This window comes from Moschus berezovskii, chromosome 19, assembly GCF_049115385.1.
Source record: "Moschus berezovskii isolate FMDL1 chromosome 19, NW_MosBer_1.0, whole genome shotgun sequence".
Lineage (NCBI taxonomy): Eukaryota > Metazoa > Chordata > Mammalia > Artiodactyla > Moschidae > Moschus > Moschus berezovskii.
In genome coordinates this window covers 68,796,250-68,823,177 of record NC_142478.1, presented here as the reverse complement: position 1 = coordinate 68,823,177, position 26,928 = coordinate 68,796,250, and the positions used below count along the sequence as shown (strand labels likewise).

The window sequence follows — 26,928 nt, the reverse complement described above, 5'->3', positions numbered from 1 at the left end:
GAAGAGGACAGCCACATACCCACATGCTTAATCACTGATAACTGCTTGCAGTCATCTTTTCATCTTCGTTTGACTCCGCGGTCAAAGTCAGCCTGGAGACCCCAGCCCAGGACCCAGAACTGGATGATTCACCCACATTTAGGGAGAACCTACTCTGTGACAAGCACTGAGATAGAAACCTTACACCTAAACTGCTCTCAGCCCTCTTAAGTTCCTACTAGACCTGAAATTTAATTATCTTAAAATCCATTATCCCATTTCATCCCCAAGACAGCAACCACGTGGTTGGCATCACTCCAGTAGAGCAGAGACTCAGATAAGTTGAGGCACTTGCCTGAGCTCACCTGGTAAGAAGGTCAAGCTCTTTCCTCAGGATCCTGACCAATACAGCTGGGAGGCAAGTAGTTTCAACTCATCACTTCTGATAGATGAGTAGTTGTGTCTGGAGTGTTATTCGGGAAGGACTCTGAGCTTCTGTCTGGGCTTGGAAGGAAAAGGGTGATCTGATTGATTATTAATGTCTGCCCTGGGTGTAGAATGAGGGAATGACGACTGCTGCTTGCTATCTAGAGGCTAAACGGCAAAAGTGACTCATGATTTGCACATGGTCCAGCCAGTCTCACTCAGACCTTGTGTCTGGTGGTCACAGAGCCAGGTGGGAATGAAAAGGGACCTGGTCAGCACACAGGCCCCTCTCCCTTAATCAGGACAAGAGAACCCCACAGCCAGCAAGCGGGTGAGGATTCGGGTCACTCACAACAACCCACATCCTCCTAGAAGGGGAGAACGGGGAGAGGCATAAGTGGGAAACAAAGGTAGGGAGGTTAGCAGAAGGAAAGAGAGCGCATGAAGAGACAGGACAGGCTAGAAGGAGGGAGGGCAAAGCAGGTGAGGACTTGAGATGGATGGACAGGAGAGGACTAGGAGGATTCATCTTCCATAAGAGAAGCTCAGAGGTCCAGCCCTGCTCACAAGGAATTTCCTGGATGGAGGACCGACGAGTGCCTCGTTGGTCACATCCAGTGCTGGGGAGCTCAGTACGAGGTGGGACACGGGGGATCTGCTCTAATTGCTTTTTTATTAGAGCAGACCTGCACAGCCCTCAGAGGCCAGAAAACCCACCTTCTCCGGTCCTGGTGTCTGTCAAGCAGGGAAAGGAAGGGACTCGGCTGAGGACCCACAGCTCCTACAGCAGCAGAACCAGGGTCCTCGTCTCCCAGTGCCCGGGGCCTGCCGCTTCTTCCCTCCTGTCCAGAGAGCTAATCTGCCAGGATGAGTACATCCTGGCCCCGGTTCTCTCTGGAGCAACACATAGGGATCCACCTACGACACCAACGGGATCGACCCCCAGTTTTCTCATCAGGAGCCTTCAACCATTTCCCAGGTGAGAAATTTCTCATGGCTCCCAGATCCCGCAGAATACCAGTTTGGTGTTTCCTGTTGCTACAGTGAAGCAAGAGGCTGGTCAGGCTTCTGCTGTGAGGTTCCCCTGATTGTTTTCAGGGTTTAATTGCTCCATATATGTCTGTCTTTCTACTCCTGCTGTGTTGCTACCTGGAGCTTTGCTGTTAATACAGCAGCCATTAGCCACATTGCTCCTGCTATTTAGTCCCTAAGTCACGTCTGACTCTTTGCAACCCCATGGACTATATAGTCCGCTACACTTCTCTGTCCGTGGGATTCTCCTCCAGGCAAGAATACTGGAGTGGGTTGCCATTTCCTCCTCCAGGGAATCTTCTCGACCCAGGGATTGAACCTGGGTCTCCTGCATTGGCAGGCAGGATCGTTTACCACTGAGCCACTTGGGAAGCCCCATTAGCCACGTGGGGCTATTTAAATGTAAATGAATGTAAGTTTCAGCCTCTCAGTTGCAACGGGCACATTTCATGTTTGACATGTGGCTCAGTTCAGTTCAGTCGCTCAGTCGTGTCCGACTCTTTGCAACCCCATGAATCACAGCACGTCAGGCCTTCCTGTCCATCACCAACTCCCGTGGCTAGTGGCTACCATATTGGACAGCACAGATACAGAACATGTCTATTATCAAAGAAAGTGCTGTCGGACAGAGTGAGACTAGACTAGAGAGGGTTTTCAACAGGTGGTGACTGTGCTCACCCACAGGCATTTGGTGGCACTAGTGGAAAAGGACTCTCCTGCCGGTGCAGGAGATGTAAGAGATGCCGGTTCGATACCTGGGTTGGGAAGATCCCCTGGAGTAGGGCGTGGCCACCCACTTCAGTATCCTGGCCTGGAGAATCCCATGGACAGAGGAGCCTGTCAGGCTACAGTCCATGGGGTCGTTGTAAAGAGTTGGACAGGACTGCAGCGACTTGGCATAAAAGCATTTTTGGTCGTCACAACTGGAGACAAGGTACTAGTGGGTGGAGGCCAGGGTTCCGGGAAACAGCCTCCAGTGCTCAGCACAGCTGCCCCATCCCCACCGCAACAAGGAATTATTCAGTCCCAAACGCCAGCAGGGCTGAGGTTAAGAAGCCCTGCTGTAGGAGCGTCATGTCAAGTGGAGAGGAGCGGTAAGAGGGAGAAAAGCAAAATAACCTCGCTTCAAACAACACGTGGATGTGGCACAGCGAGAACTGAGAGAGCGAGTCAGCTCACTGCTGACAGAAGAGGAGCACTCACTCCTGGGCCCATCACCACTCAGTGGCTCTGCGGCCCCAGGCAAGCCACTAACCCTCTCTGATTCTCAGATTTCCGGGTAAGACTGGGATAGTACCGTGCCCCCTCCTAGACTGGCAGTGGATTAAATGAGTTGGAATCAGCTTTGTCATCTGTGGAACAGCATTGCATAATTGCTTATTTCAGCTCATGCTGTTGATTATACTAGACCAAATAAACAAGTCTCTGGCAGTAAGGCGCCAAGTCCCACTTTCATTTCACTCTGCATGATCTTGGGTCACTTAACCCTCTAAATCTCACTTCCCGATCTGTAAAATGGGGCTGATCGCTCCTGACCAAGCTTACAGCAATACCCAGCATGGAGACATTTAATCCTGGTGAACAACCATCTCTCTCTGTCTTGACAGCTAATCCAGTTGCCCTCCATGAAACTGAAACTCAAACCCCAGCTGGTACTCAAGAAACAGCTGAAAATGCACGCAGTCTTTTATGGGCAGGGAAAAATTCTCTTGGGACCCCTGGACCTTGAACTTCCTGCCACCGTGAGCACCAGTTCTGGCCACATTATTTGGTAAATCCACCTCACCCAATCTCCAAGATCTTTCCCGTGCTGCCACAAACTGTAGTTCCTCAAAATAATGAAGTTATCAGGGAGAAGCCCAGTGTAGCTGAAAGGAAAATTACGGAGCTGCGTGAGTCATGGTGGGGGCAGGAGGAGGTGATTCAGATGAAGCTGATGGTGACTGGGTCCTTCAGAAAGAATGGTGTGTGTGTGCGTGTGTGTGTGTGTACGTGTGTGTGTGTGTGTCTGTGTGTGTGTACGTGTGTGTGTACATGTGTGTGTGAGCGAGAGAGCAAGTGAGTGCAGGAGTGGAAGGAGAGTGGGAATGACACCTGCCTTGACGGTTCTGAGCTCTCATCCCAATGACCTTGTTTGTGTGATGAAAGTTAATTTTTGTCGAAACTAGAACTGAGATTTAATTCTTTCCTTTGAGGTTTGGGGGATGATAGTGGAGGCTTTCGGGGTGGGGGTTATCAGGGAAGTGAAAGTGTTTTTTCAGCCGTGTCTGACTCTTTGTAACCCCATGAACTGTAGCCTGCCAGGCTACATGAAATTTTCCAGGCAAGAATACTGGAATGGGTTGCCATTCCCTTCTCCAGGGGATATTCCTGACCCAGGGATCGAACCTGCATCTCCTGCATTGCAGGCAGATTCTTTACTGTCTGAGCCACTAGGGAAGCCTGTTACTGGGAAAATTGGGTTATTATTCCTAAAATGGGGAGCCTGACTTGAAGGCAGTGGCTGTTGTAAACTCAGTGCTGTCACTGCAAAGCTGTGTGTCCTTGGCAAGTTGCTAACCCTCTCTGAACCTCAGCTGCCCCATCTGTGTACAGGTGGGGCTGGATTTGACAGCACCTGGGGGCCCTCCACTTGCTTCAAACTGACTTTCTCCATTTTTCAAATAATTTAGTTTCACATAGCTTAAAAATTAGGGGTCCCATGAAAAGACGTGGAAACTTAAATGCACATTGCTAAATGAAAAGTACCCAATCTGTAAAGACTACATCTTGTCGATTCCAACTATGTGCCATTCTGGAAAAGGCAAAACTATGGAGACATGAAAACGATCAGTGACTGCTGGGAGCTGAGGAGCGGGAAGGATGACTATGGGGGGCATAGAGGATTCTTAGAGCGGTGAAACTATTTTCTATGACACCATCATGATGGACACATACCGTGATGTGTTTCCCAAACCCACAAATATACAGCACCGAGAGCGAGCCCTCGTGTGGGACGCGGACTCGGGGGGACGATGACGCGTCAGTGTAGGTCCATCAGCCGTTAACAAATGTCCCACCCTTGGGGGGGATTATAAGGGAGGCTACGAATGGAGGAAGCAGGGGGTATATGGGAAATCTCTGTACCTTCTCCTCAATTTTGCTGTGAATCTAAAATTGCTCTAAAAATATATTAATTTTAAAAAATTAGCAATATGTCACATACCACTGCAACTAACTACCTGTTTAAACTGGACCATTCAGACAGTGGTTTTTTATCTCCGAGGTAAACCAGGAGCCGCTGAAGGGCTGTCTCCTGGAGCCCTCGTGGACACCCAGCCCAAGTTTCCATTTTTTTTGGCAGTGCCAGGAAGCTCTCTCCAGCGTTTGGGGCCTCCTGGTCTCAGCTCAGAAAGCCCCCAGAAATGCTTGGTCTTGCCCCTGGCTGACCATGGGCATTATGAAAATTTGCACTTATCAGACCCTGATAGTGGACAGGTGCAAGTATGTTTTGCAAGTATGTGATACCCTGAGTCTTAACAAGGTGGGTACCCCCTGGGGTTGTATCAGCTCCCACAGAGGAGAAGTGTTTCTCCAGCTTTGGTGGGCAGCAGTGTTCTTGCCTGAAAGATCCCAGAGGACAGAGGAGTCTGACGGGCTACAGTCCAAGGGGTTGCAGATAGTCGGACACGACTGAGCACACAGACCCCTCAATCGGTTTAAAGTCTGAGGACCTCAAGGTCCCTTCCCCCCAGGACTGTTGAGCAGTTCTGAGATGGGAATGTGCATTTTAAAAGCCTTTCCCCTGCCCCAGGGCAGGCCAGTGAAGGTGACCAAAGACCCAACCTTGGGAGAAACGCTGCCACAGACACTGAATCCTGGTTGCCACCTCCGGGATGACCTCACCAAGGCCCTCGGGGTTTAGAAGGCGGAACTAAAGCTCGGATTCTGGGAGGGACTGATCCAGGTCACAGTGTCAGCAGAGCCCACACTGGACTACTCAAGGTGACCTGGCCCAGGTGCCACCGGATGTCTCATGGGTGACACGCAGCCCCTCCAAAGTCAGGTGACCCGGAGACCCTCCCCCGCCAATCCCTCCTGTCCTAGACCATTATATTCTAGATCTTATCCACAGCCCACCCAGACCTATCACCCAGATCCGGGAGAGCCTAAATTTAGTAGCAAAGCCAACCCTGAGGGAACCAGGGTCCTGTTGGACACAGGAAGCCCCCGTGGGACCTCCAGCCCCTCCTGAGCTGGGGCACTGAGCAGGCCAGGCATCTGCTTGGCCGGTCAAGGAGTGAATGCCGCAGCCCAGTTTTCCAAGCCCTGTGGGACGGAAGCCCAGGGTCGAGGCCAGACTGGGTGGTTTGGAACTGACTCGGCTTTCCCCTCCCAGCCACCTCTATGGAAGAGCCGCTCCAAGGCCCTGACCCTGAGGCCTGACTCCAGGGAGGGAGCTCTGTGTGAAAGCACAGCCCCCTCCCCCGCATCTCCACTGCCCCCCCGCCACCCACTGAGGCCAGTGCAGGTCTCCATTCAAAGAGATGCCTGTAACTGGTAAGCCAGAGAAAACACCTCCTCTCCGACAGGGGATCAAGTCAGCGCCACATGAAATTCAAACCGTCACCGACCATCCCCTCCCTCCTCTCTTGCCATGCTTATTTGGATTAAATGGAATAGAATTTTAAAAATTGCCATCAAGGCTGATACTCAACAGTGTTGGAAACACGAAAGGGGAAGAGTTGGGCGCCCTGAGCATCAACCGACACTCAGTTAAGCAGAAATCGCTAGTAGCTTTGGGAAAATACAAACCTTGCCGTCTGCCAGCCAAGATTCCAAAGTGGTTATCCCATGACTCCAAACGTATATAGATATTTAAGAATCAGCCAACAGCTGGGGCCTGAGCAGGGTGATCTTTTAACAGTGTTCCCTTGCACCAGCATGTGGTTGTAAAATTCTTCCGTGAAACACCCAACCAGCAAAGGGGAACAGGCCTCGCAGGCTGAAAGGCCTGAAATAGACAAGACCAGCGGCCACCGCAGCCCCCAAGGCACATTCCAGACAATTATGCCCGTCTGCCTGTCGTACCCAGCCCGACGGTACCTTCTCCACCTCGGGCCAAGGGCACAGGACCCACTCCCGTCCGAGGGGCCTCCCTGGGTCGCAGCGCAGAGATCCCACCAAGCTGGGCGAGCAGGGACGGAGGAGAAATATCCGCAGCTCCCCTCCTCACACCGTCGTTCACATCCCCTCCCCTGACCGCTCCTCCCGCACCCTCCCCCTGCACCAGTGTGATAGCAGCAGCTGAGGGGACAAGTCATTTCTAAAATTAGCTGCTGAGCTCCAGGTCTGGAGAGGGGACAGCAGCCGGGGGTGGCCGCTGACCAGGCAGTCGGAGTGCATGGACATATTTGGTGGCGTGGAGCGGGGGAGGGGACAGCTCCCGATACAAGCACATTCTCCGCCCAACGCCGCCCCTGCCCGGGGCGGGCCACTCAGTCACACTGCCGCCTCCACTCCACGCAGATCACCGGAGGCCACAGCAGCTGGGCGAGGAGGGGAGCCCGGCTCCATGTCCCAGCTGGTCTCTGGAAGGACATCACTTAACCAAACGCTGGTGTCTCTTGGTAAACAATCAATGCATGGAAACACAGGTAAGAAGGAGGCAGCCACCATCACGTGCAAACCTGAGGTCTTCTACGAACTCATTTCCTAGTCCCGACAACCCCAGGAGGTAGGGTTTTCCCCAGGCCTGTCTTACCCATGGAGAAACTTTGGCTCGGAAAAACTTTGAACCAGCTTACCTTATGCAGCCCACCAATTCAATGGACGTGAATCTGAGCAAATTCTGGGATACTGTTAAGGACAGAGAAGCCTGGCGTGCTGCAGTCCATGGGGTCGCCAAGAGTCGAACATGACTTAGTGACTGAACGACAACAACCTTAAAAAGCAGAGAGCCAGGATTTGAACCTACCAAGTTCTTTCTGGCCCCCCAGAGGGCACAGTCTTAAAACACTGCAGCAAATGAGAGGCTCTAAAGCCTGCCCTGTCCACTGCCTGTTTTACTGACTCTGGTCCTTGGGCTCTAATCAACAGGAATTGGTAAGAAGTCAGATGAGGAATTCAGGCAAGGCTCTCCTGGGGCTCGTGCTGCAGCAGGAAGGAACAAGAACAAGAAACAGGTGCCCTCGCTTGCTCCCCAAGGAGGGCAGGCTGGTTCCTTACATGCGGGGAGGGTGGGGGTGGATGCCTGGGTCAGGCAGGAGGGATGGCTTAGGTGGTCTGCCCACCCCCGTGCTGAGGCCTGGTGCATGGATTGTGCGCAGTCCCAGCTTTTGCTCCCGGCACCTCCACAATGCCAGTTTGTTTGTGGCCTTTTGTATCTTATCGTTCCGAGGAATTACCCCAACTGTGCATGCACGCGGTTAACGTTAGTCTCTCACTGTCTCTCCGTATTCCCTGGCTCTAAAGGAAGTTGGTCCAGTGTTGGCACAAACACTTGGGTAAAGGACCCCAGGTCCCGGCCTATCTCACCTGGAAGGAGAAAAGTAGGGACTTTCCAAGATGATGTATGTCGTGCTGGTCCACACAGCTAGCAAGGGGTTGTCAGGATGCAAATCCCGGACTTCCTGACTCTGAAGCCCATGGTCATTGGAATGAATGGTCATTGCAACCATTTGTTTTTGTTTTAACGTGACTGTATCGATATGTGTTACACGTAACCTGGACAAACTTAATCACTGAGCCTGACTAAATGGGTATACTTGTTCTTTAGTGAAGTATTGTTGATTTACAATATCATCTTAGTTTCAAGTGTATAAGACAGTGACTCCAAATTTTTATAGGTTACACTCCGTTTAAAGTTACAATACAAGAGGTGAGCTTTTTCAATGGCATCTAGAAAGGGCAACAATTATGTGTGGAGCTCCAGTAGCTAAGTCTCTAAAAGTGCAGTCAGTATGACCTTATTTTACATTTGTTAGAGGGACCAAACTACGCAAACCAACGGAATATTCGTAATTCTGTTCCTTCCTTTTTCCATTCCTTGGGCTTCCCTGGTGGCTCAGAGGTTAATGCGTCTGCCTCCAATGCGGGAGACCCGGGTTCGATCCCTGGGTCGGGAAGATCCCCTGGAGAAGGAAACGGTAACCCACTCCAGTATTCTTGCCTGGAGAATCCCATGGATGGAGAAGCCTGGTAGGCTACAGTCCACGGGGTCGCAAAGAGTCGGACACAACTGAGTGACGGAACCGAGCCGAACCTGGTCAGGAGGGCATTTCAAGACAGAGAAGTGAAACCATCCTCATCTGTCACAGAAACAGTGAGGGGTAAGACAGGTTTAAAACAGGATCAGGCCAGTAGCCCAGAGGCATCTTCTTCTAACTTTCACTAATTACATGTAAAAGGCAGGAAACCGTGACTGACAGTCAGGTGAAGACACGTTTTGCTCAGTCGCGTCGTCGCATCTGACTCTTTGCGACCCCATGGACTGTAGCCCGCCAGACTCCTCTGTTCATGGAGTTTTTCCAGGCAAAAATACTGGAGCTAGTTGCCATTTCCTCCTCCAAGGGATCTTCCTGATCGAGGGCTCGAACCTGGGGCTTCTGCATTGGTTGTTAACCACAGCATCGCCTGGCAAGAGGGGTTGTTCAGTGGCTAAGTCACGTCTGACTCTTTGCAACTCCATGGACTGTGGCCCGCCAGGCTCCTCTGTCCATGGAGTTCTCCACACAAAATACTGGAGTGGGTTGCCATTCCCTTCTCCAGGAAGCCCTTTCAGTTCAGTTCAGTCCAGTCCAGTAGCTCAGTCGTGTCCGACTCTGCGACCCCATGAACCACAGCATGCCAGGCCTCCCTGTCCATCACCAACTCCCGGAGTTCACTCAAACTCATGTCCACCGAGTCGGTGATGCCATCCAGCCATCTCATTCTCTGTTGTCCCCGTCTCCTCCCACCCCCAATCCCTCCTAGCATCAGACTCTTTTCCAGTGAGTCAACTCGTCGCATGAGGTGGCCAAAGTATTGGAATTTCAGCTTTAGCATCAGTCCTTCCAATGAACACCCAGGATTGATCTCCTCTAGAATGGACTGGTTGGATCTCCTTGCAGTTCAAGGGACTCTCAAGAGTCTTCTCCAGCACCACAGTTCAAAAGCATCAATTCTTCAGTGATTAGCTTTCTTCACAGTCCAACTCTCACATCCATACATGACCACGGGAAAAACCATAGCCTTGACTACACGGACCTTGGTTGGCAAAGTAATGTCTCTGCTTTTTAATATGCTATCTAGGTTGGTCATAACTTTCCTTCCAAGGAGTAAACGTCTTTTAATTTCCTGGCTGCAATCAGCATCTGCAGTGATTTTGGAGCCCCAAAAAATAAAGTCTGACACTATTTCCACTGTTTCCCCATCTATTTCCCATGAAGTGATGGGACCAGATGCCATGATCTTCGTTTTCTGAATGTTGAGCTTCAAGCCAACCTTTTCACTCTCCTCTTTCACTTTCATCAAGAGGCCTTTGAGTTCCTCTTCACTTTCTGCCATAAGGGTGGTGTCATCTGCATTTCTGAGGTTATTGATATTTCTCCTGGCAATCTTGATTCCAGCTTGTGCTTCTTCCAGCCCAGCATTCCTCATGATGTACTCTGCATATAAGTTAAATAAACAGGGTGACAATATACAACCTTGACGTACTCCTTCAGTTCAGTTCAGTTCAGTTGCTCAGTCGTGTCCGACTCTCCGCGACCCCATGTCCCTCCGCGACAGGGAGGCACGCCAGGCCTCCCTGTCCATCACCAACTCCCGGAGTTCACTCAAACTCAGGTCCACAGAGTCGGTGATGCCATCCAGCCATCTCATTCTCTGTCGTCCCTTTCTCCTCCCGCCCCCAACCTTTCCCAGCATCAGAGTCTTTTCCAGTGAGTCAACTCGTCACATGAGGTACCAGCTATCAAATCAACTCTATGAACTGGGCATTTTATCCACTTTCCAATGTTATCCTTTAAGAAGAAAAATGTAGAATCCAGTCATTTGCGGTATCTGTAAACCAGGCAGAATGTCTCCGTGCTGTGACCAGCTGCCCATCTCCGGTTTCACCTGTTAGGGACGAGTTACTGTGGGCCACTAAGTAAACTTCCCCTTGTGGGCTTTGTTGATTACGTGCATGCCCAAAGCACAGGAGCACAGAGTGGAGCCTCAGGGTTTACCTGGTTAATCCCATCCCTGGAGATAAGCAGCCTGAACAACTCGGACTGAAAACATTTTTTCAACCTCTGGCACCCAGAATGGTTAGAAAGTGGCCAGGAAAAGAAAGCCTCTCCTTTAGTTCAACACCTGGTTCCTGCCCAGGTAAACCAGCAGGAGCTCCGGGTTCAGAAGGCACGGTTTGAGGGGGAAGATGACATAAGAGGAGATCCTTAGGCAATGTGGGAGCAGCCTGATATGTGCGAGAGAAGAGGTTTCTTTTTCGTTCTCCAGGTACAGCCGAACTACCCTTGGATGGATGTTTTTGGCTAGAATGGCCCGTGGGGAGGATGTTTTTGGCTAGAATGGCCCTTCAATCATCTAATTCAACTCTCTTAGTTTAGGGATGAGAGAACAGACGACCAAAGAAGCTGCCCAGTGACCTTGCTGGGAGTAGGGTCCCCAGGCTGCTCCCTCTCCTCCTGGGTGCCAAGGGGTGACCGGATCTCTGCAGCTCTCAGGAGTGAGCCTTGGTTACCTACTGCATCAGACCAAGGGCTCTGCCACCAGGGTGCCCTCTGCCCATGATGATGACCACGTGCTCTATATCTGGGGCTCCTGTCGACTGTTTTGGGAGAGATTTTCAAGTTGGCAAAATAAATATACTCCATGGGCCGTGATGGCCATCTTTCCTGAACCAGTCAGGGACAGGTGTTTCCAGCTCAAGGAGAGAGGTACCTACCCTACCCTCGACCTGTGGATCAAAAAGCAGGCAGTCATGCCCTGGCATGCCTGTGGCTCTGGGGCCAGCACCTCCTTAAATTTCTGGCTTAAACTGACACACACCATGGGGGTCTCTCCTCAGGTCTTTGTGGGAACAGGGATGCAGGTGAGGCCTTAACATCTGGGAGGGACGCCAGGGTCACCCTGAGAGTACACACGGGAGGCCTGGCTGGTCTCCTAAAAAAACTGGAGACGAGACGGACCTCCCGGCTCTCCCAGACTCTTTCCTGGCACCTTTCCATGTCTTCCACAAGCAGGTTAGTCTCCCAAACCCTGACACTGAACTTGGCTGTGCTCCAACAATCCTTGAAATTGGCAGAAAAAGCTTGTTGGCAGTTTCCTTCCTACAATAAAATCTGCCTCTGTGTGTATTTCCCCCCAAATCAGGATTTCTTACAAACGAAGTCACCTCCTGATAACCGAATAGCTTGATGAAGAAATGTAGGTTTTAGCTGGGTGGAAAAACAGCACACCAAAGTTAAGTCTCTTTGTATACAGATCCTTTTTATTGAGGTTTATATAAGTAATTTATCAACAAAGAAAACCAGCCTGGCTGCCCCCCAAATAACCATGAAAAATGGCAATACTAACCGATGGCAACGCACCAAGCACGGGGCAGGTGACCTCAGACCTGGCCCAGCATCTCACATGGCAAACGATTTCAGGCCGGTCCACGCACACTAGGAGGTGGCTGTGACCCCCGCTGGCACAATCGATGGGAAGAGAAAGAAAACCAGACCACAGGCACCATCTTTAGATTCATAATACTGAATTCACTGGCCTCTTTTGATACAGCAATGCATGAGAGAAAACGGATTTATTTTTTCAAAGGTGTTACCCTTTGGCCACAAACAGAACAAATATGTGACCATGTGGATGGTTACGCAGCAGGGGACACAAGGAGGGAAAAATGTCAGCGTGTGAGGACGGACCCCCTCACCCCTCACAGGGACCCATCTGCACTCTATTTCACGTGGACGCCTCAAAGGTCTGCTCAAAAATAAGGCCTCTTGCCAAGTTTTAACAGTGGACAAGCCCATTTCCCAAATCATTTTGAATCGGCGAGGTGGGAAGAGTCATGTTCGAAGGAGCTGCTCCCGGAATGCTGCTTTTAAACCCAGTCGGCCGTTTTATAAAGAACGTGGAGGACGAGGCTTCCATTTAGGTAGCGGATGAGTCAGGTGCTATGGTCAAACCTTGAGGCGGTGGCAAGGCTGGTTGGGCGATTTGGCACAAGGAAGAGTCAGAAGTGATGCTCTGCAGGTGGACTTCCGCTCCCGCAGGCTGGCCCCACGAGTACCCACCCGCCCTGCGTGCTGGGGCCCCTACGCGCTGCTGTGAACTCGACACCATGAGGAGAGGACTCTGACATGCTTTCCTGAAGTTCTTCTGTGACGGAGCTGGTCTAGAGTGACGCGTTCGGGGAACCTGTCCTCAAGCACAGGGCCTTCAGAAGAGGTAGATGAAAGCAGTGCTTCATGGCAAGTTCACGGTCAGATGTTATCCAAGAAGTGCACGTGATCTCGGCACAGGTCTGAGGGTTCAGCTGTTGTGGAAAAAGTCTGCGGCCGTGAGAAGGGACGTCTGCCCCCACACTGCTATAGGCTTTGTTTCAATTTTACTTTGTGAAAAAACCAAAACAAAATGAAACAGAAAGGAGTGCGTTTTCTTAAATAACAAACTATACAAATAAAAAGGAGCAGAAGCAGTAAGGAATGTTTTTGATGAGAACAAAGAGAGGGTTCAATAAATAATATAAAACGCTTTTGTGCTAAAATAGAACTCTTGTTTTTATATATATATATATATATATATATATATGTAGTTTGGCATCTTAATGTTACCCAGAAAAAAGCCACATCTATTAGTTAAAACATAGAAAAATACAAACAATAAAACTTAAAAAAAATGGCCAGTGCTTAGCTTATAAACCATATATAAAATGTACATCACGGAATATATCAACTAAGAAACAAGAAGTTGAATTTCAAGTCCTTTGAAATATGAATACATGATTAGAAATATTTCTCCATTCCCTACCCTCACATGAGAGACATTTTATGTTAGGAAAAAAACTGAAATGGAAGCATAGTTATCAGTTTTTCAGAGATGATTTTGAGATTTCTTAGGTATAAGAGAGTTTACTGTAAGAACATGAGTTATTTAAGTCTAAAATGAAGGATTAAATTTTTCCTATATATGGTTTTGATGCATGCATATACTGCTAATCCATTTTCTGTAACATGTGCGTGTTTTTTTTTTTTAATAAAGGCAATTTAAAATTTGGGGTGCTACATTTATCAGTAAGTGCTAACCCAGCCATGCCAGTGAAGTGGCCAGTCACTCGTGTCCCCATTGCCAGAGCTAGGCATCTCTGTCACCCTTTTGTCAGAGAATGGCTTTGAGGATGAAGGGAATCTAAAGGCCATTATGATTCGAGGAAACCAAGAAGTATCATTTTAGAGTTCAACGTTCATTCATTCTACAGTAAATTTTTTAAAATGTGGCCTAGATACAAAAATTCTATTAATATGAATTTAAATGATTAATTCTTTAAAGCTTCTCAAGTCAACCCAATGTGGGAAGAAAAATCATGTTATAACTTTAGGGGAAAAAATGTTGTGAAAAGTTGAAACTGTTAGAGCTCACTCCACCTGGCTCAAGCGGCAAGCCTCGTCGTGTTATCGGCAGGGAATCACAGTAACTTTCAGAGCTTGGGCGGCCACGTCCCCACCCGACCGGCAGGGCAGGGCACTGACAGCTACCCACTCCTCCACTCTGGCCCCCTGCTTGGCTGCCAGGCACACACAGCCAGGCGGGCAGCAGCTCTGGGCTCCATGTGCCTTCCCCGGGGGTGCTGGATGGCAAACAGTGGCAACCTAAAGTCCTGGTGGAGAGCAAACAGCATCTTATAAGTCCAGCAGCTCCACAGTCAAAGAGACCAAGTCTTCTTCTAAGAGGAGGTCAGCCCTGAAGCCCGAAGTTTAACTGTAACTCCCCTGGTCCTTGATGGTGTACAGAGATGGGTTTTTACCAGCAAACACACTCCTTTTTCTCTTTGCCCACTTCTACCAGGACTTCTCAGCGCTGTCACAGATCTGGATGAAGGCTGACTCCTCTCAAGGTACAAAGAACACACCCATCCCCTGGCAGGCGAGGCGTTCGCTCCTCAAGTATCTCTGAGTGACACACATACACTTCCCTGAATATAAGTGAGAAAACTTACAACTAATTAAATCACGCAAGAAGAGTTTTATCTTACACCAGCACATTGCAAATGTTTTTTTTTTTTTTAACAGATTTATATCGAGCAAAAAAAGTCCAACTTTGAGAATTTTCTTTTCTTCTTGATGGGTTAAAATGTTGAAACATCAGAAAAGTCAATTCCACAGAAAAAGTCAAACGTTGTATTGGATTGACTAAACTATAAATTCCAAATGAAATAAAAAAACATCCTCGGGGGGGATGGGGGAACACAATTTGATCTTCAGAGTTAAACCACATAGTCAATTGATCAATGACATTTAAAAAAAATGACCAGTGAGGGTCTTCAAACAATTGTTGCCAGTGTCTGTACGGAGTATTTCAAACTGCCAATCAAGGCGAAACATTGCTTTAAGAAGGTCGTTGCTTGTGGCTGCTGCCCCATTTACGTCTCCAGCTTTGTTGCTGTCTTTCTTGAGCAGAATGCTGTCTTTCTTCTCTTTACATACAGAACTTGAAGTTGGCGTGTCTGTGAATTGACCAGTTAGAGGCACAAGGAGTGAAACGTTCTCATTAGCAGTGAAACAACAGCTGCTTTCCAGAAGTTCTGCTGAAAAATCATACTTAAACATGACAGAGAAGGAAAAAACCACGAGCCCCAATGACATAAGGGGATAAATGCACCAAGAAGAATGTTAACAGGCCAAAAAAAAAAGAAATAAATAACCTCAGATTCTCCAAAGCTTTTAATTCATTTCATAGATGTCGCACAGCAGCGTAATCAATTTTTAGGCTTTGCTTTAATGATCCCTTTGATTTATGAAATCGAGGCATTGTTAACATAATTTTATAAAAATATCAGCTTCGACCATTTTCTCCGACAACGTTAAAACATCCCAACCATATAAATCTAAAATAATGATGGTACTTGTGCTCAATTCTATTCTTTTGAACGGTCCAAACGTAGTTACAGCCAAACATGAAGACCTAAAACAGCCACGTATACCAAGTCTTCTAAAAACAACTGACTTCTTTGGCCACGTGGGTACCAAGTGCAGGCACAGAAGGGTCCCGGGAAAGTCTTCCCCTGGCAGTAGAGACGCACCCCATCAGAATGGCTGCACGAATGAGTTCAGGAGGAAGACTGGCCTCCCCGGGGCTGTCACACTAGACCCCAACACAACCCAGGAGCCGCCCTAAAAAAGCCACCCATCCTAACCTCACAGAGTACTTTTAATAGATGGCGTCCACGTGACACTCTCAGCCCTGTCCTTATCCATCCATCTCGAATTGAGGAAGTGTGAAAGTTTACTTGGAATAAATCTGAGGCAACAGGGCTCTCGGGGTGTTTCCAATTCATTTTTCTTTTCCAACGGGAAGATGACCTTATGTTCTGGTCCAGAGCTTAAATGATGTTTTTCAGAGATGCAAACTGGCATAGCTGGTGCCCTGGGTACGCAGTGTTGGGATGCTAAACCCAGACCCCTGAGGAATTCGTGTACCTTCTCCACGAGAGGTTGCATCTCTACTCTGTCCAGCAGAGGCGCGAGGCTCAGCAATTTCTAAACTGTCATGTACTCATCTCTGAACTGTGAGCGCTGAGCACATGCGCCCGTGTAACAGAGCCGCTAACGACAGCGGTGACGGTGACGGACAATCACTACAGGAAGATGTTCACTTGTCATGAAGTGCTTTTCCAGCTCTGTTTTTCTGTTATTTCAACTTTTTTTTAAAAAATAGAATTTAAATACTCTTCTTCTCTTTTAAATCAGGAGAATCCATGTAAATAGTAGGCCCCAACTTCTACACTGCAAACAGCAGAACACGTATATTACACTCCAACTAGCAAGTGAGATAAATAGTAAATTTCGCAGTTTCTTTTCCAAGGTAACGCCTATGAAACAAAAGGCTCTTTCAGTAATTATCTTCCCAAACTCTCAAGACGTCGTTTCGTTAAGAAGGATTGACTTTCCCAGTGAGCACGGCACACGAATGTAAACACAGAGATTTGGAACCACTAAAAATATCGAGGACAGGATACAGATAATTACGATGTCAAGTTATTTATATTGTGAGTAGTCGACTTGGAAACAGACAATAAAAGTGCACTAAGAATAGGACAAATATGTTGACTTTGAAAATTACTGTTATTATTTTTAGTCTGATGACATGGAGGACATCACTGGGAAACACACTGGGTTTTAGAACCCAGCACTTATTCGGGGACTGACACCAACCCCAGCGAGAGGACGGCCACTGGGACGCAGCCACTGCTGTCACAGGATGGCCCGTCCGGGTCTGAGATCACTAATGACAGTTGAACGACAGTACAAGTTCAACATACACAGTTAGCCCCATCTGGCACATTCATCTTCAGCATTCCTTTTTCAGTAAAATTCATTTTAAATTATACTAAAATGTCAAACACAGTTTCTTTCCTTGACCCATTCATTACCAAGATGCTTCCTGAGGTCAGGCAGAGGGAACCAGAGGTGCTGGGTCACATGACCGCTTCTGTCCAAACCCAAGACAGGTGGCCCCCCAGGCGGTCCCGGGCATCCACAGGAAAGTGCTGTGGACTTGGAGGGTTTTGAAAATAGCTATTGCCTTGAGATGTAAACCGCCACTGCCTCTCTTGTAGAGCCACTGCGAACCTTCTGAAGATCTAGGATCTGATGCCTCCGGAGTGAGTGCTCCCACACCCTCAGGGGGTAGGGGTGGGGTCGGGGGCAGGGTCCTTGATCCCCAGCTGCCTAAGCTCCTTGTCACAGGCAGTCTGGTACCCGTGGGTGCAGCACCCATGGGGAGGGCCCAGGTGGAACCCTATGCAGCTTTCAAGCTCGGGAGAACAAGAGCCGCCCCCGGGGTGGCCTGCCATCCCCCTAGTGGCACGGAGCAAAGACAGTCAAACCCAGAAGCGGCTGCTGATGGACAGAATGTGGCAGTGCAGGGTGATCTGAACAGCAGCTGCTCGATCCCATCTTAGCAAGTCTGAGATACGCTTGACAGCGGGTGTAAAAAGTGCCGTGATCAGTAGGAAGCATTTCAAGTTCTAGGTTCACCCATAACCAAAAGAAATGTATGGCAAAGAAGGAGAATTTCACTTCTTCAGTAGTTTTGAGGACAGAGAGATGCAATGGTGGCAGGAGGCCCTTAGGAGGGAGGAGGCGCCCCCAAGCCCGACGGTGGTCACCACTCCTAGTAGAAGCATCTCGGAGTCCTGGCTCCACCCCAGCCACAGAGCAACCCAGAGGGGAGCGACTCCGTCTCTCATCCTCACACTTTCCCCCAAGGCTGCACTCTGAGGACTGAGCAGCCCATGTGGACTGCCCGGAGGAGGTGATTTCACCCGGGACCCTCCCCATCAGTCAGGGGTTCAGAGGCCGTTGCTGTTCCGGTGGCAGAGAGGCGGCTTTGAGAGTTCCACGACAGCTGAGCGGGATTTGTTGAGGAACTTGGGGGCTCGCCGTAACAGCCGCTGGGCCTCCATGAATGTCTCCGTCAGCTCTTTCTTCCACTGCACAAACTCTGGGTCACTCTGAGGGCAAACACACAGAGGGGAGGAGTTGGGACAGTGTCACAGCTCTGCTGACACACGTGGAAGACTCTGGCCAGTCCAGATGGCCTCAGAGCCCCCTGGGGAAAGCACACGCCATGTCCCTCCCCCAGGCCAGTGAGGAAGGGGGAGTCAGGGTCCCCTTGCTCAGAGGAGGGACCAAGCCCTTCAGAGGAGCCTCATACAGCCCCACTAGGAGACTGGCTGCCTTGACTTTGTAGAGCAATCACCTTTGATCTCTGATGTCTTACCACAACTTAAGTCCAGAAGATAAAATATGAGGAGTTGGCTTCTTCTGGCTGAGCTGCACAGCACATGGAATCTTAGTTCCCCAACCAGGGACTGAACCCGCGCCCCTGCAGTGGAAGCGTGGAGTCTTAACCACTGGACCACCAGGGAAGTCCCCAGGGAGGAGTTTTCACAAATTTAAGAAGCACCTTCACATGTGTAATGATGCCATGAAGTAATTAAGCATGTTTATCAGCTATTGGTTTATCTCTTTAAACATGCTCTCTCTCTACACACACACCCCCACACACCCCCCGCCCCGGCAGGAAAGTGCTGAAGTCTCAAAATAAACACATCTTTGTACCTGCTACTGCTTTCTTTCGCCAAATATGCTCTTTTTTCACACCTCCACACCCTCCCTCAATACCTCAGTAGGTAAGTGCTCAGGAATTAAGTCTGGGCTACGACAGAACTTCGGGGAAAGAAAACTGGCGTTTCCCTGTCCACGGTTATGTGGGGCCCTTATGTGTACTTAGACACAAACCTCAGTTTAAACACTCTGAAAGAGCAGAGCAGGTCTGGGGAACTGTGGAACAAAGGCAGTTGGAAGCCTCTATTAATTACTGGATGGTTTCCAGAGAGGGGGTAACCATGCTGTTTCCTGTCCTTCCTCCTGTCATCTTCTAAGAACACTTCTTTTAAAATAATTGTTAATTTGCCAAAAACTTGTATCTTCTTACCTTCTTGCTAAGTTTGTGAGTGATAAAAGCATGGACTGAGAAAATGTTAGATAGGCAGGCAGGCATCTTTGCTGAACGTTTACATAATTGTTGTAATTACACCCCTGTGGAAAATACAAATGAAGACTCACCTCACACTGCAAGACAAACTGCTTCCCTCCTTTTATTCTCAACAAAATGCACTTTTTGTCTTTAATCTGAGTTTCTTCCACAGACACAATCTGTTCCATTGTCAGTAAATTTTGCTGTTGGTAAAAATAAGAGATGATGAGTTACTTCACTTATTACTGTGTGAATTTTTAAGTTAATAAATCATACTGAAAACTACCAGCTCAGATAAAGTAAAGAAAAAAAAAAAAACAGCCATCTTTCTTTCTTTGATGATATTCTAGAAGTGGGGGAGGAACGACTACAAGGGAAATGTACAAAAATTCAAAATATCTCAAAGAAAGCTGCAAAGAGAGAAATCTCTCTATAAGGCAGAAAGCAAAGCTGTTCCCTCAGCACAGTACTGACGTGGGGATGAGTGTGGATCGCACGCACCTCTCCGGTATCACACACTCCCCTGGACGCAATCAACCCTGCTGTGAGGGAACAATGATGCGATACACACGATATGCAGGAGCCACTGGCTTTGAACCCGCAGCTCAGGAAGCGTTTGGGCATGTTAGCTTGTAAGCAACTGCTGTTCTGATCATATAGAAATGATGCTATAAACACAGGTGATGTGCTGAAAAGATGGTCCCTCTGGGTCCATGGCATCATTGCTTCTGGTGAGTGCCACAGTGACTCTGAGCACCTTACCATTTTATGCTTTTTGGGGTAAATACTCCAGGAATCCTAAATGAAAAACAACACCATCATAAACTCACATTTCTTTTCTCCTGACTTAAACTTACGAATCTACCCAAGCACATGACATAGTTTCATGAATCGACACTAAACATTCTTTTAAAACCAAGGTAATTTGTCACAGCCAATGGTAAGCAAAATAAGATTATCTTTTTTTAGTTTTCGAATATTCTGAAAAGTGAGATAATCTCCTTTCAATGTGTACAACAGTGACTTACTAAGGCCACTCACTAACTGCAAATAAATATTATATAATGATATACGTATGGATTAACACTAAAGTGCATTATAGAATTACATTCTGCAATGTAAAAAATACACATGTAATATTATATTAAATATAATTATTACACATATTTTATATGTGTATTTTATATTACACAATATTTACTAGTACCTGAGTTATAACTGAGGATCCTCCCAAAGAGTTTTCTTAATCTCAACTCAGATCCTGGCTGTATTAATTTTTAGAAGATGACTTCTATGGCACTAGTAGTAGTGAGAAGATCTGCTCATTTATAGAGAATGTGGTCATACGCAGGCAGCAGTCATTCACAATTAAATGGCATCTTCACCAACAGGGATTTGCAAAACTCATTCCAAAGCCAAATACACCAGGTGTGGGCTCACCACTGGTGGGCTCCATGCTCCAGGCAAGGGGAAGCCGTATTCTGATACACCAACTACATTTTTCACAGTTGGGACCGCTGTCCTGCTTATGATGACCAACCTTCCCTCTTTAAGAGCAGAAACCCTTCCACCTAGGTCACTCCCTTCCATGGACATAAGCCCATGGCTCTTCACACAGCAGGCGTTTAATAAATGCTGCCCAGCCTCCTACCAGTGATGGTGGGGATCAGAAATTTCCTTCTTCTCATTCACAAACATTAGCCCTTGGAAGGACCTTACAGGGCTGCCGTATCTGTCTTCCTGTCTAATTGGATGAAGCCCACTTCTAGTCTTCCAGACAGGTGCGGCAAAGCAGGAGGGTCAGGTGCTCTGACCTCGGTGCCAAGCTTCTCGGGCTACACCAATGACCTCGTTTAATCTGACCCCAACTCGGGAAGGCCTCATCATGGAGACAGGCAGACCTCAGTCAGGATCACTCCTCACCCAAACCTGTCACTGTGGCCAGACCTTCCCTCTCGAAGCCCAGGTTTTCTCTTTATAAGAGCTGGGCCTCTGAGGGTGCTAAGCAAATTAACTGTGTGTGTGTGTGTGTGTGAGTGTGTGTGTGTGGGCAGCACCTGGCCCAAGATAAATATGCAAAAACTGTAGTAGTTGTTGCTATTCCTTTTCTCTTTGTTTAATATTAATTTTTATTGGAGTATAGTTTGCTTTATATTGGTACCATTTCCACGTCTCCCCTTTTACAGATGAGGAAACTGAGGCTCAGTCAACATAATGTGCTTCTGAGTCCCAGAAACGCGAGCAGTGTGTCTGAACACCTCTGACTCCAAAGTCTTAGTTTTTGTCCCCTTTTGGGATCCACACAACCGCTCTCCAGCCTTCCACAAATCTGCCTGCTCTGACTTCCATGGATGGCACATTCTATTTTCAAAGGGTACCAAATCCTTCCTTGATTCAGAGGAGTCTGAGAGTCTGAACATGAGAAATCTCACATATACAGGTTAGAAGAGACACACAGAGCACAGGGAGAGATTTTACAAAACATGCCAGCTATACAAAATCACCATGGAAACCGGCGCTCGGGCCGAGGCAGCAGACTTACTCGAGACTCGCCCTCTGCTCTCCACTCCAGTCTGTTCGGAAAGAGGTAAAAATAGCGGCGCTGCCACTGGGTCAGGAAAGGGTTCCCCAGCTTCAGCATGTACCCATGCATGATGCAGTCTCTTCCCAGGGCGTAATCTGAGGCAAAGAACACAGCGGAGCGTCCAGTGGGGTCGGAAAAAGGATGCCCGTAGGCTTCTCAGAAAAAAAGAATGACATGCTTTCTGGAAAAAGAACAAGTTGCTATAAAGAGAACACTCTATAGAAATTATTACTTTCACTTTTAAGCACATGAAAGAACAAGCTTCTTCAGCTCTCTACTCACATATTAGATGGCTGTTTCTCCATATTCTGATAAATTCAAGATGCTCCTCTATCGCTCTGAGAGGGTAAAAGCTTGTCTGCTAACTAGTTTTTTCATTATGCAGGGTGATGGGGAACAGAGGGTGATTATACTGTGCCTAAAGCACCTTTGCCTTTACATGGCATTGGGGTTCTCTCTTTAACGGTCTATTAAAAAGAATAGCAGAGAGGCTTCTTTGTCCAAAGAAACCAAAGTAACACAAGGATCAAAACCATCCTTTCTTCCACTTCAGGTTATAATTGCCCTTCGAATATCTGGTTGTGTAGAGAGACCAAGCTAATTCGGGCTCATGCCAAGTTCTGATTACATTTTTACAGCAAAGTATTGTCTCGAAAAAAAGGTCAATTTTAAGGAGCTTGCTTCGCCTTCCTTAGAGGCTTTGGTGATCATGCTAAAATCATTCATTCATTCATCATCCAGCTAGGAAGGGAAAGGATGCAGAGGTGCTAGGCATAGCGATGAGTAAGAGACAAAAGCCCACCTCGCCTCCAGGGAGCTTACACTCTCAGCTGGAGACTCATGCAGTAAAGAAGCAAAACCCACGTTGTGTCACGCGGACAAAGGCAGGAAGGGGATGGATGGACGAGGGCATGGCCGGAGGAGGGTTCGTGGAGATGAGGTATGGTTCACGGAGTTGCCGTTTAATGGGAAAGGTGCTTGAACTTCTCAAGTATACTTAAAGTGCAAGTCTTCTATTTTTACTTCAGAGATCTAAGCCTAGACTATAGTTTTGTGTAAGGGTGACCTCTGAGATATTCAACCAAGACCTAGTTATACCAAAATTACTTACATATTCATTGTTCTGCTAGATGTTCTAACTGCAGTTCTAGTTAAAAGGCTACACTTCAACAAGGTCATTAAGATATATATTTCTGTTTTCTGGGTCCAATCTGTCAGGATTCTAGTGACATCATGGGTCTTGCTTGAGCAAACTACTGAGGCTGTAATTTCCTGTGTCAAATCCATTCCGGAAAACGTGGTTGAGAGTGATCTCAATGGACCCACTTCTCTAAAGAACAGCTTAGAAACAAAGCCCCTTTCCCTGCAGAGTGGAGGTGAGCAAGGTTAAAGGGCTGTTATGCTCCCTTGGTGCAACTCAGGTGACTTTCAGCGAAGGAGTCACTCATCTGGGATGGAGGACACTTTTCTAAGTAGGTGATAAATCCTACTAGGAACAGCTGACAAGACCCAGGAACCCTGCATCAAGATGCTCCAACCAAAGCAAGCTGTTCATAGATTGAAATGGTTTCTGAAATTCTTACTATATGTTCACCTCGGGAAGGTCTTTGCTTAGAAGTAAAACCAAAGATATCTTAATCACTAACCACAACAAGTTTAAATCCAAAATCCATAAAGTCTTAGAAAAATCAAGACTGACAATATTTGGTGAATCAAAAATGACCAATTTATTTATTACTGGATGTGATGTATTTTCCTTTGGAAATCCTAGTAGGCCACTCAAATATGGCCAATAAAACTATGGTTTGGTGACTCTTTAATGCTGTTTGTAATATGTATATACTCGTGTCTCTTGACAATAAACATGTAATGTTAAGTTCCTCAGCCCCCTTTTTGGGGCCCAGTAGAAAATGAAAATGCAGGTTCCTTGTTAAAAAATTATTAAGAACCTCAAGATGGTGCCAGCAGAGCATTAACGTGGGGGCAGCAGGTGAGGGGTCCTAATGATACCACACAGGCAGGCCAGACGCCCATGAAGCTGGCCCTTTTCCTGACACCATCACACTTACTCTTTAAAGGAAAAACAGCTTCCAAATTGGCCCTAAAGCATTCCAAGATAAGAAGGCAAGAGTATTAACAAAATACTGCTGACAACCTCTATACATATTACATGTGCGTGGACTACAGACTTTCAAATATCAAGAATATATATATTTACATATGCATGTGTAACTGAGTCACTTTGCTGTGTACCTGAAACTGACACAATGTTGTAAATCAACTGTATTTCAATAAAAATTAAAAAATAAATAAAATAGATAAAGACGAATGACTCTGCAATATCATTTCACACTGAACACTCCCAGGCCAGGTAAAATTCAAACAACTGATGGCATTCCCCTCCCCGTCCCACCACTGGAAAGGACTTTATGACCCAGATACTGTTTTCTGCTTTACGAGAGATCTTGAAAATTCATCGCATTAGAAATATCTTGAGACACACCGGCTATTTTACCTTCTTCGTGGCCAAGCTGCTTATTTTTAGCTCTCTTCCTGGCCTCGATTTTATCCGTGTCTGCATTTACTGCTTCATAAACCGTTTCCGCCACTTCCTGCTGCCAGCGCTCAGAGATCACCAGGGGGAAGTTCTTGTAGAGTTCTTGGTCGCAATCAAGAAGCTTGTTATTTTAAGAAATCAAGACATGTATGATTTGACATGCTTACAAAGGCAACAGATTCCAAAGCAACATAAGTGTGTGTGGGAAGATAATGGGGCAACAGGCTATAACCATTAGGAGACGACTTCTCAGCGGTCATAAACCTCTGCTGACGACCGTCGAGCAGCCAGGCATATACTAGACAACACGGAGAGCATGGCCAGGGTTTCATAAGGACCACAAATGGAGTAGAACCTTTCCAAACTGTGAATCGCTACAGTGTACAACTGTAAGTTATATAATATTGTACATCAACTATATTTCAATAAAGTTTTTCTAAAAAGAAGAAAAACAAAACAAAGGACAATCCAGCAACTGGGGCCCACTACAGGGTGACGCTGATGAGGACACTTCACTGCCAACCCTGCGTCAGTCAGATGCAGGCCAGTCTTCCACAGCAGCCTTACTTCGCTTTTGCCAATGAAAAACTAACATATACAGGGCTTTCTATAAAGTACTACAAGAATCTGGCAATAAAAGAAAATTTCAATTATAGTGAGGCTATTCTATTCGTGGGATTTCCCAGGTGGCGATAAAGCTAAAGAATCCATCTGTCAACGCAACAGATGCAAGAGACACGAGTCCGATCCCTGGGTTGGGAAGATCCCTGGAGAAGGAAATGGCAACCACACTAGTATTCTTGCCTAGGAAATCCCAAGGACAGAGGAGCCTGGTGGGCTACAGTCCATGGGGTCACAAAGAGTTGGACATGACTAAGGGACTGAGAATGCACACACTTTTTATTTGTAAAGACGGGAAAACAGATCTCTATGGTTTTAGAGACATCAACAAGGGAGAACCCAGGAGGGCTCTCTGCTCTGTACCTACCCTCCATTAATTTGGAAAGTGAGAAATACAAAAAGGTCAACCAGGCTGAATTTACTGTTCAGCCCACGAACCTTCCAGCGAATCCACGTTGAACAGCAGGGTTAATCTCAAGTCACGTGGACAGTTTAGGCAACCCGGCCTTTTAGAGGTACTATAATAAAAATTACACTTAATAACAGCATCTCTCTGCCAAACTATTACTCAGAATTCTTCATTCTTCCTCCTAAATGAGGCTGTGCTCTGAAAGCGAGATGAGAAAATGCTTTTTCAGATCTGAGTTACAGTTTTGTGGCAGAAAGACAAGCGATCCTACTGATAGAAAATAATAGGCCTGTCTCTCAAAAGCACAGCTCTTTGTAGAAGTTTGACTCACTCACTTCCTTGACTGACAGGTGAGTACGGGAGAGATATTACTATAGGCAAGTAACTTAGAAGGAAAGTGGAGGAAGGCTGAGGCTGAGGCTCTGGCCCATAGGCCTTTGGCGCATCCCTGAACCACTGAACCACTGGACGAACCTGCATTCAGGTCCCAACGGGGATGCTCTCCACCTGCCCTTATTGACCTGTTACCCTACAGTGAAGATTCTGAGGTCAAAATGGGTACTGTTTTTTCCCTTTCTGCTTTCTTCAGATGCCCAAACCAAGCTGGATGCTGATCGTTTGGGTGTCCTGAGTGTGAACACGTGTGTGTGTGTGTGTGTGCGCGCGCGCGTGCAGTGGGGTGTCAGAGCACCAAGGCTGGGCGAGCACCCTGTGATAACACGGGAACAGATTCTGGAGTCTGGCAAAAGTGAAAACACCCTCCTTTCCCAAGCAGTTGCTCCAAACTGAATGCCTCTGCTTCACGTATAAAGGGCTCCAGCTCCTGAAGGCCAGAGCGCCTTGGTCTTCATGACTCAGCCTATGTGAGAAATGCATAAAACAAAGCCCTACCAGAAGTGAGCTGTTTTTCCTTACAGACGATGTGCTATTTCAGCTGCTTTTTAAGAGACAGCCTTCTCAGCTCTGGCTCAGGAAGAAGCAAAACCAGCGCAACAGGAGGTACTGGCGCACCTGCCGGGAGGTGGACACAAGTGACCCAACCCCAGAGGAGGCCTGGCAGTGAAAACGCTCACTGAACGGGGGAGAAAACCAGCGCCCGCGAGTTTTCCGCAGCAGACCCGGCTCACTCTGGTAACAAGCGTGGATCTGAGCCCAGGGTGTCTGACTCCAAAGGCCCGACTACAGCTGACAAAACCAAAAGCATGAGAATCCCCTTTGAATATTAAAAATGTCATGGGCTCCCATGGGATGTTCACTTTTAGTGTCCTTTGCTGGAGAGAAGCATGCCTGATGATGAAACTCTTCTGTGACAGCGGAGATCCTTTGAGATGATTCTGTAAAGCGACTGCTCCCGAAGCTGCACGGTGGCAGTTACACCCTGGCAAGTCCTGTCATCCAGGCCACAGGAGATGCCAAGCCTCTGGGCAGTGGTCGGCTTTCATCCCCAGGGGAGCCAAGGCTCTGACTGGGGAAGCGGCCACGGCCCTCTCCGCTGTGCTGCTCCTGAGCTCCTCCGCCACCCTCCACCCTGAGAACCTGACCCTACGAGCACACCAATCGCATTTGCACTGGCTGCCTGGTAGGAAAGACCAGGGAGCTGAC

At 47.7% G+C, this 26,928-nt stretch overlaps 2 protein-coding genes and 1 long non-coding RNA gene across 10 annotated transcripts in view; 1 reads left to right on the top strand and 2 right to left on the bottom strand.

Annotated features, from left to right (window-relative positions):
* MYO18B (myosin XVIIIB) overlaps nt 1-6,695 on the bottom strand; it is a 232,041-nt gene extending 225,346 nt beyond the window's left edge. Inside the window, exons 1-3 of one of the 4 annotated variants that reach the window (XM_055405416.2) lie at nt 6,523-6,695; nt 6,232-6,430; nt 345-483 (exon numbers count right to left, since the gene is read on the bottom strand). The gene's annotated coding sequence lies outside the window, so the exon portion shown is untranslated. The remainder of the gene's footprint in view (nt 1-344; nt 484-6,231; nt 6,431-6,522) is intronic. The other 3 variants (XM_055405418.2, XM_055405415.2, XM_055405414.2) reach the window with 3 other exon arrangements.
* A 234-nt stretch (nt 6,696-6,929) lies between these two features.
* On the top strand, nt 6,930-15,228 carry LOC148774910 (uncharacterized). Its single transcript, XR_016035365.1, has 3 exons — nt 6,930-7,073; nt 14,461-14,509; nt 15,101-15,228. It is a non-coding gene; the product is annotated as an uncharacterized LOC148774910 (long non-coding RNA).
* The window catches only part of GRK3 (G protein-coupled receptor kinase 3), a 125,632-nt gene continuing 111,891 nt past the window's right edge, over nt 13,188-26,928 (bottom strand). For 2 of the 5 annotated variants that reach the window (XM_088828283.1, XM_055404691.2), the window contains 5 exons: nt 24,255-24,417; nt 21,698-21,834; nt 19,918-19,953; nt 19,245-19,358; nt 13,188-18,127 (listed from right to left, as the gene is read on the bottom strand). In XM_088828283.1, coding sequence (XP_088684409.1) covers nt 17,966-18,127; nt 19,245-19,358; nt 19,918-19,953; nt 21,698-21,834; nt 24,255-24,417 — 612 coding nt within the window. In that variant the 3' untranslated portion in view covers nt 13,188-17,965. Of the gene's footprint in view, nt 18,128-19,244; nt 19,359-19,917; nt 19,954-21,697; nt 21,921-24,254; nt 24,418-26,928 lie in introns of those variants that run through there. The other 3 variants (XM_055404690.2, XR_016035363.1, XR_016035364.1) reach the window with 3 other exon arrangements.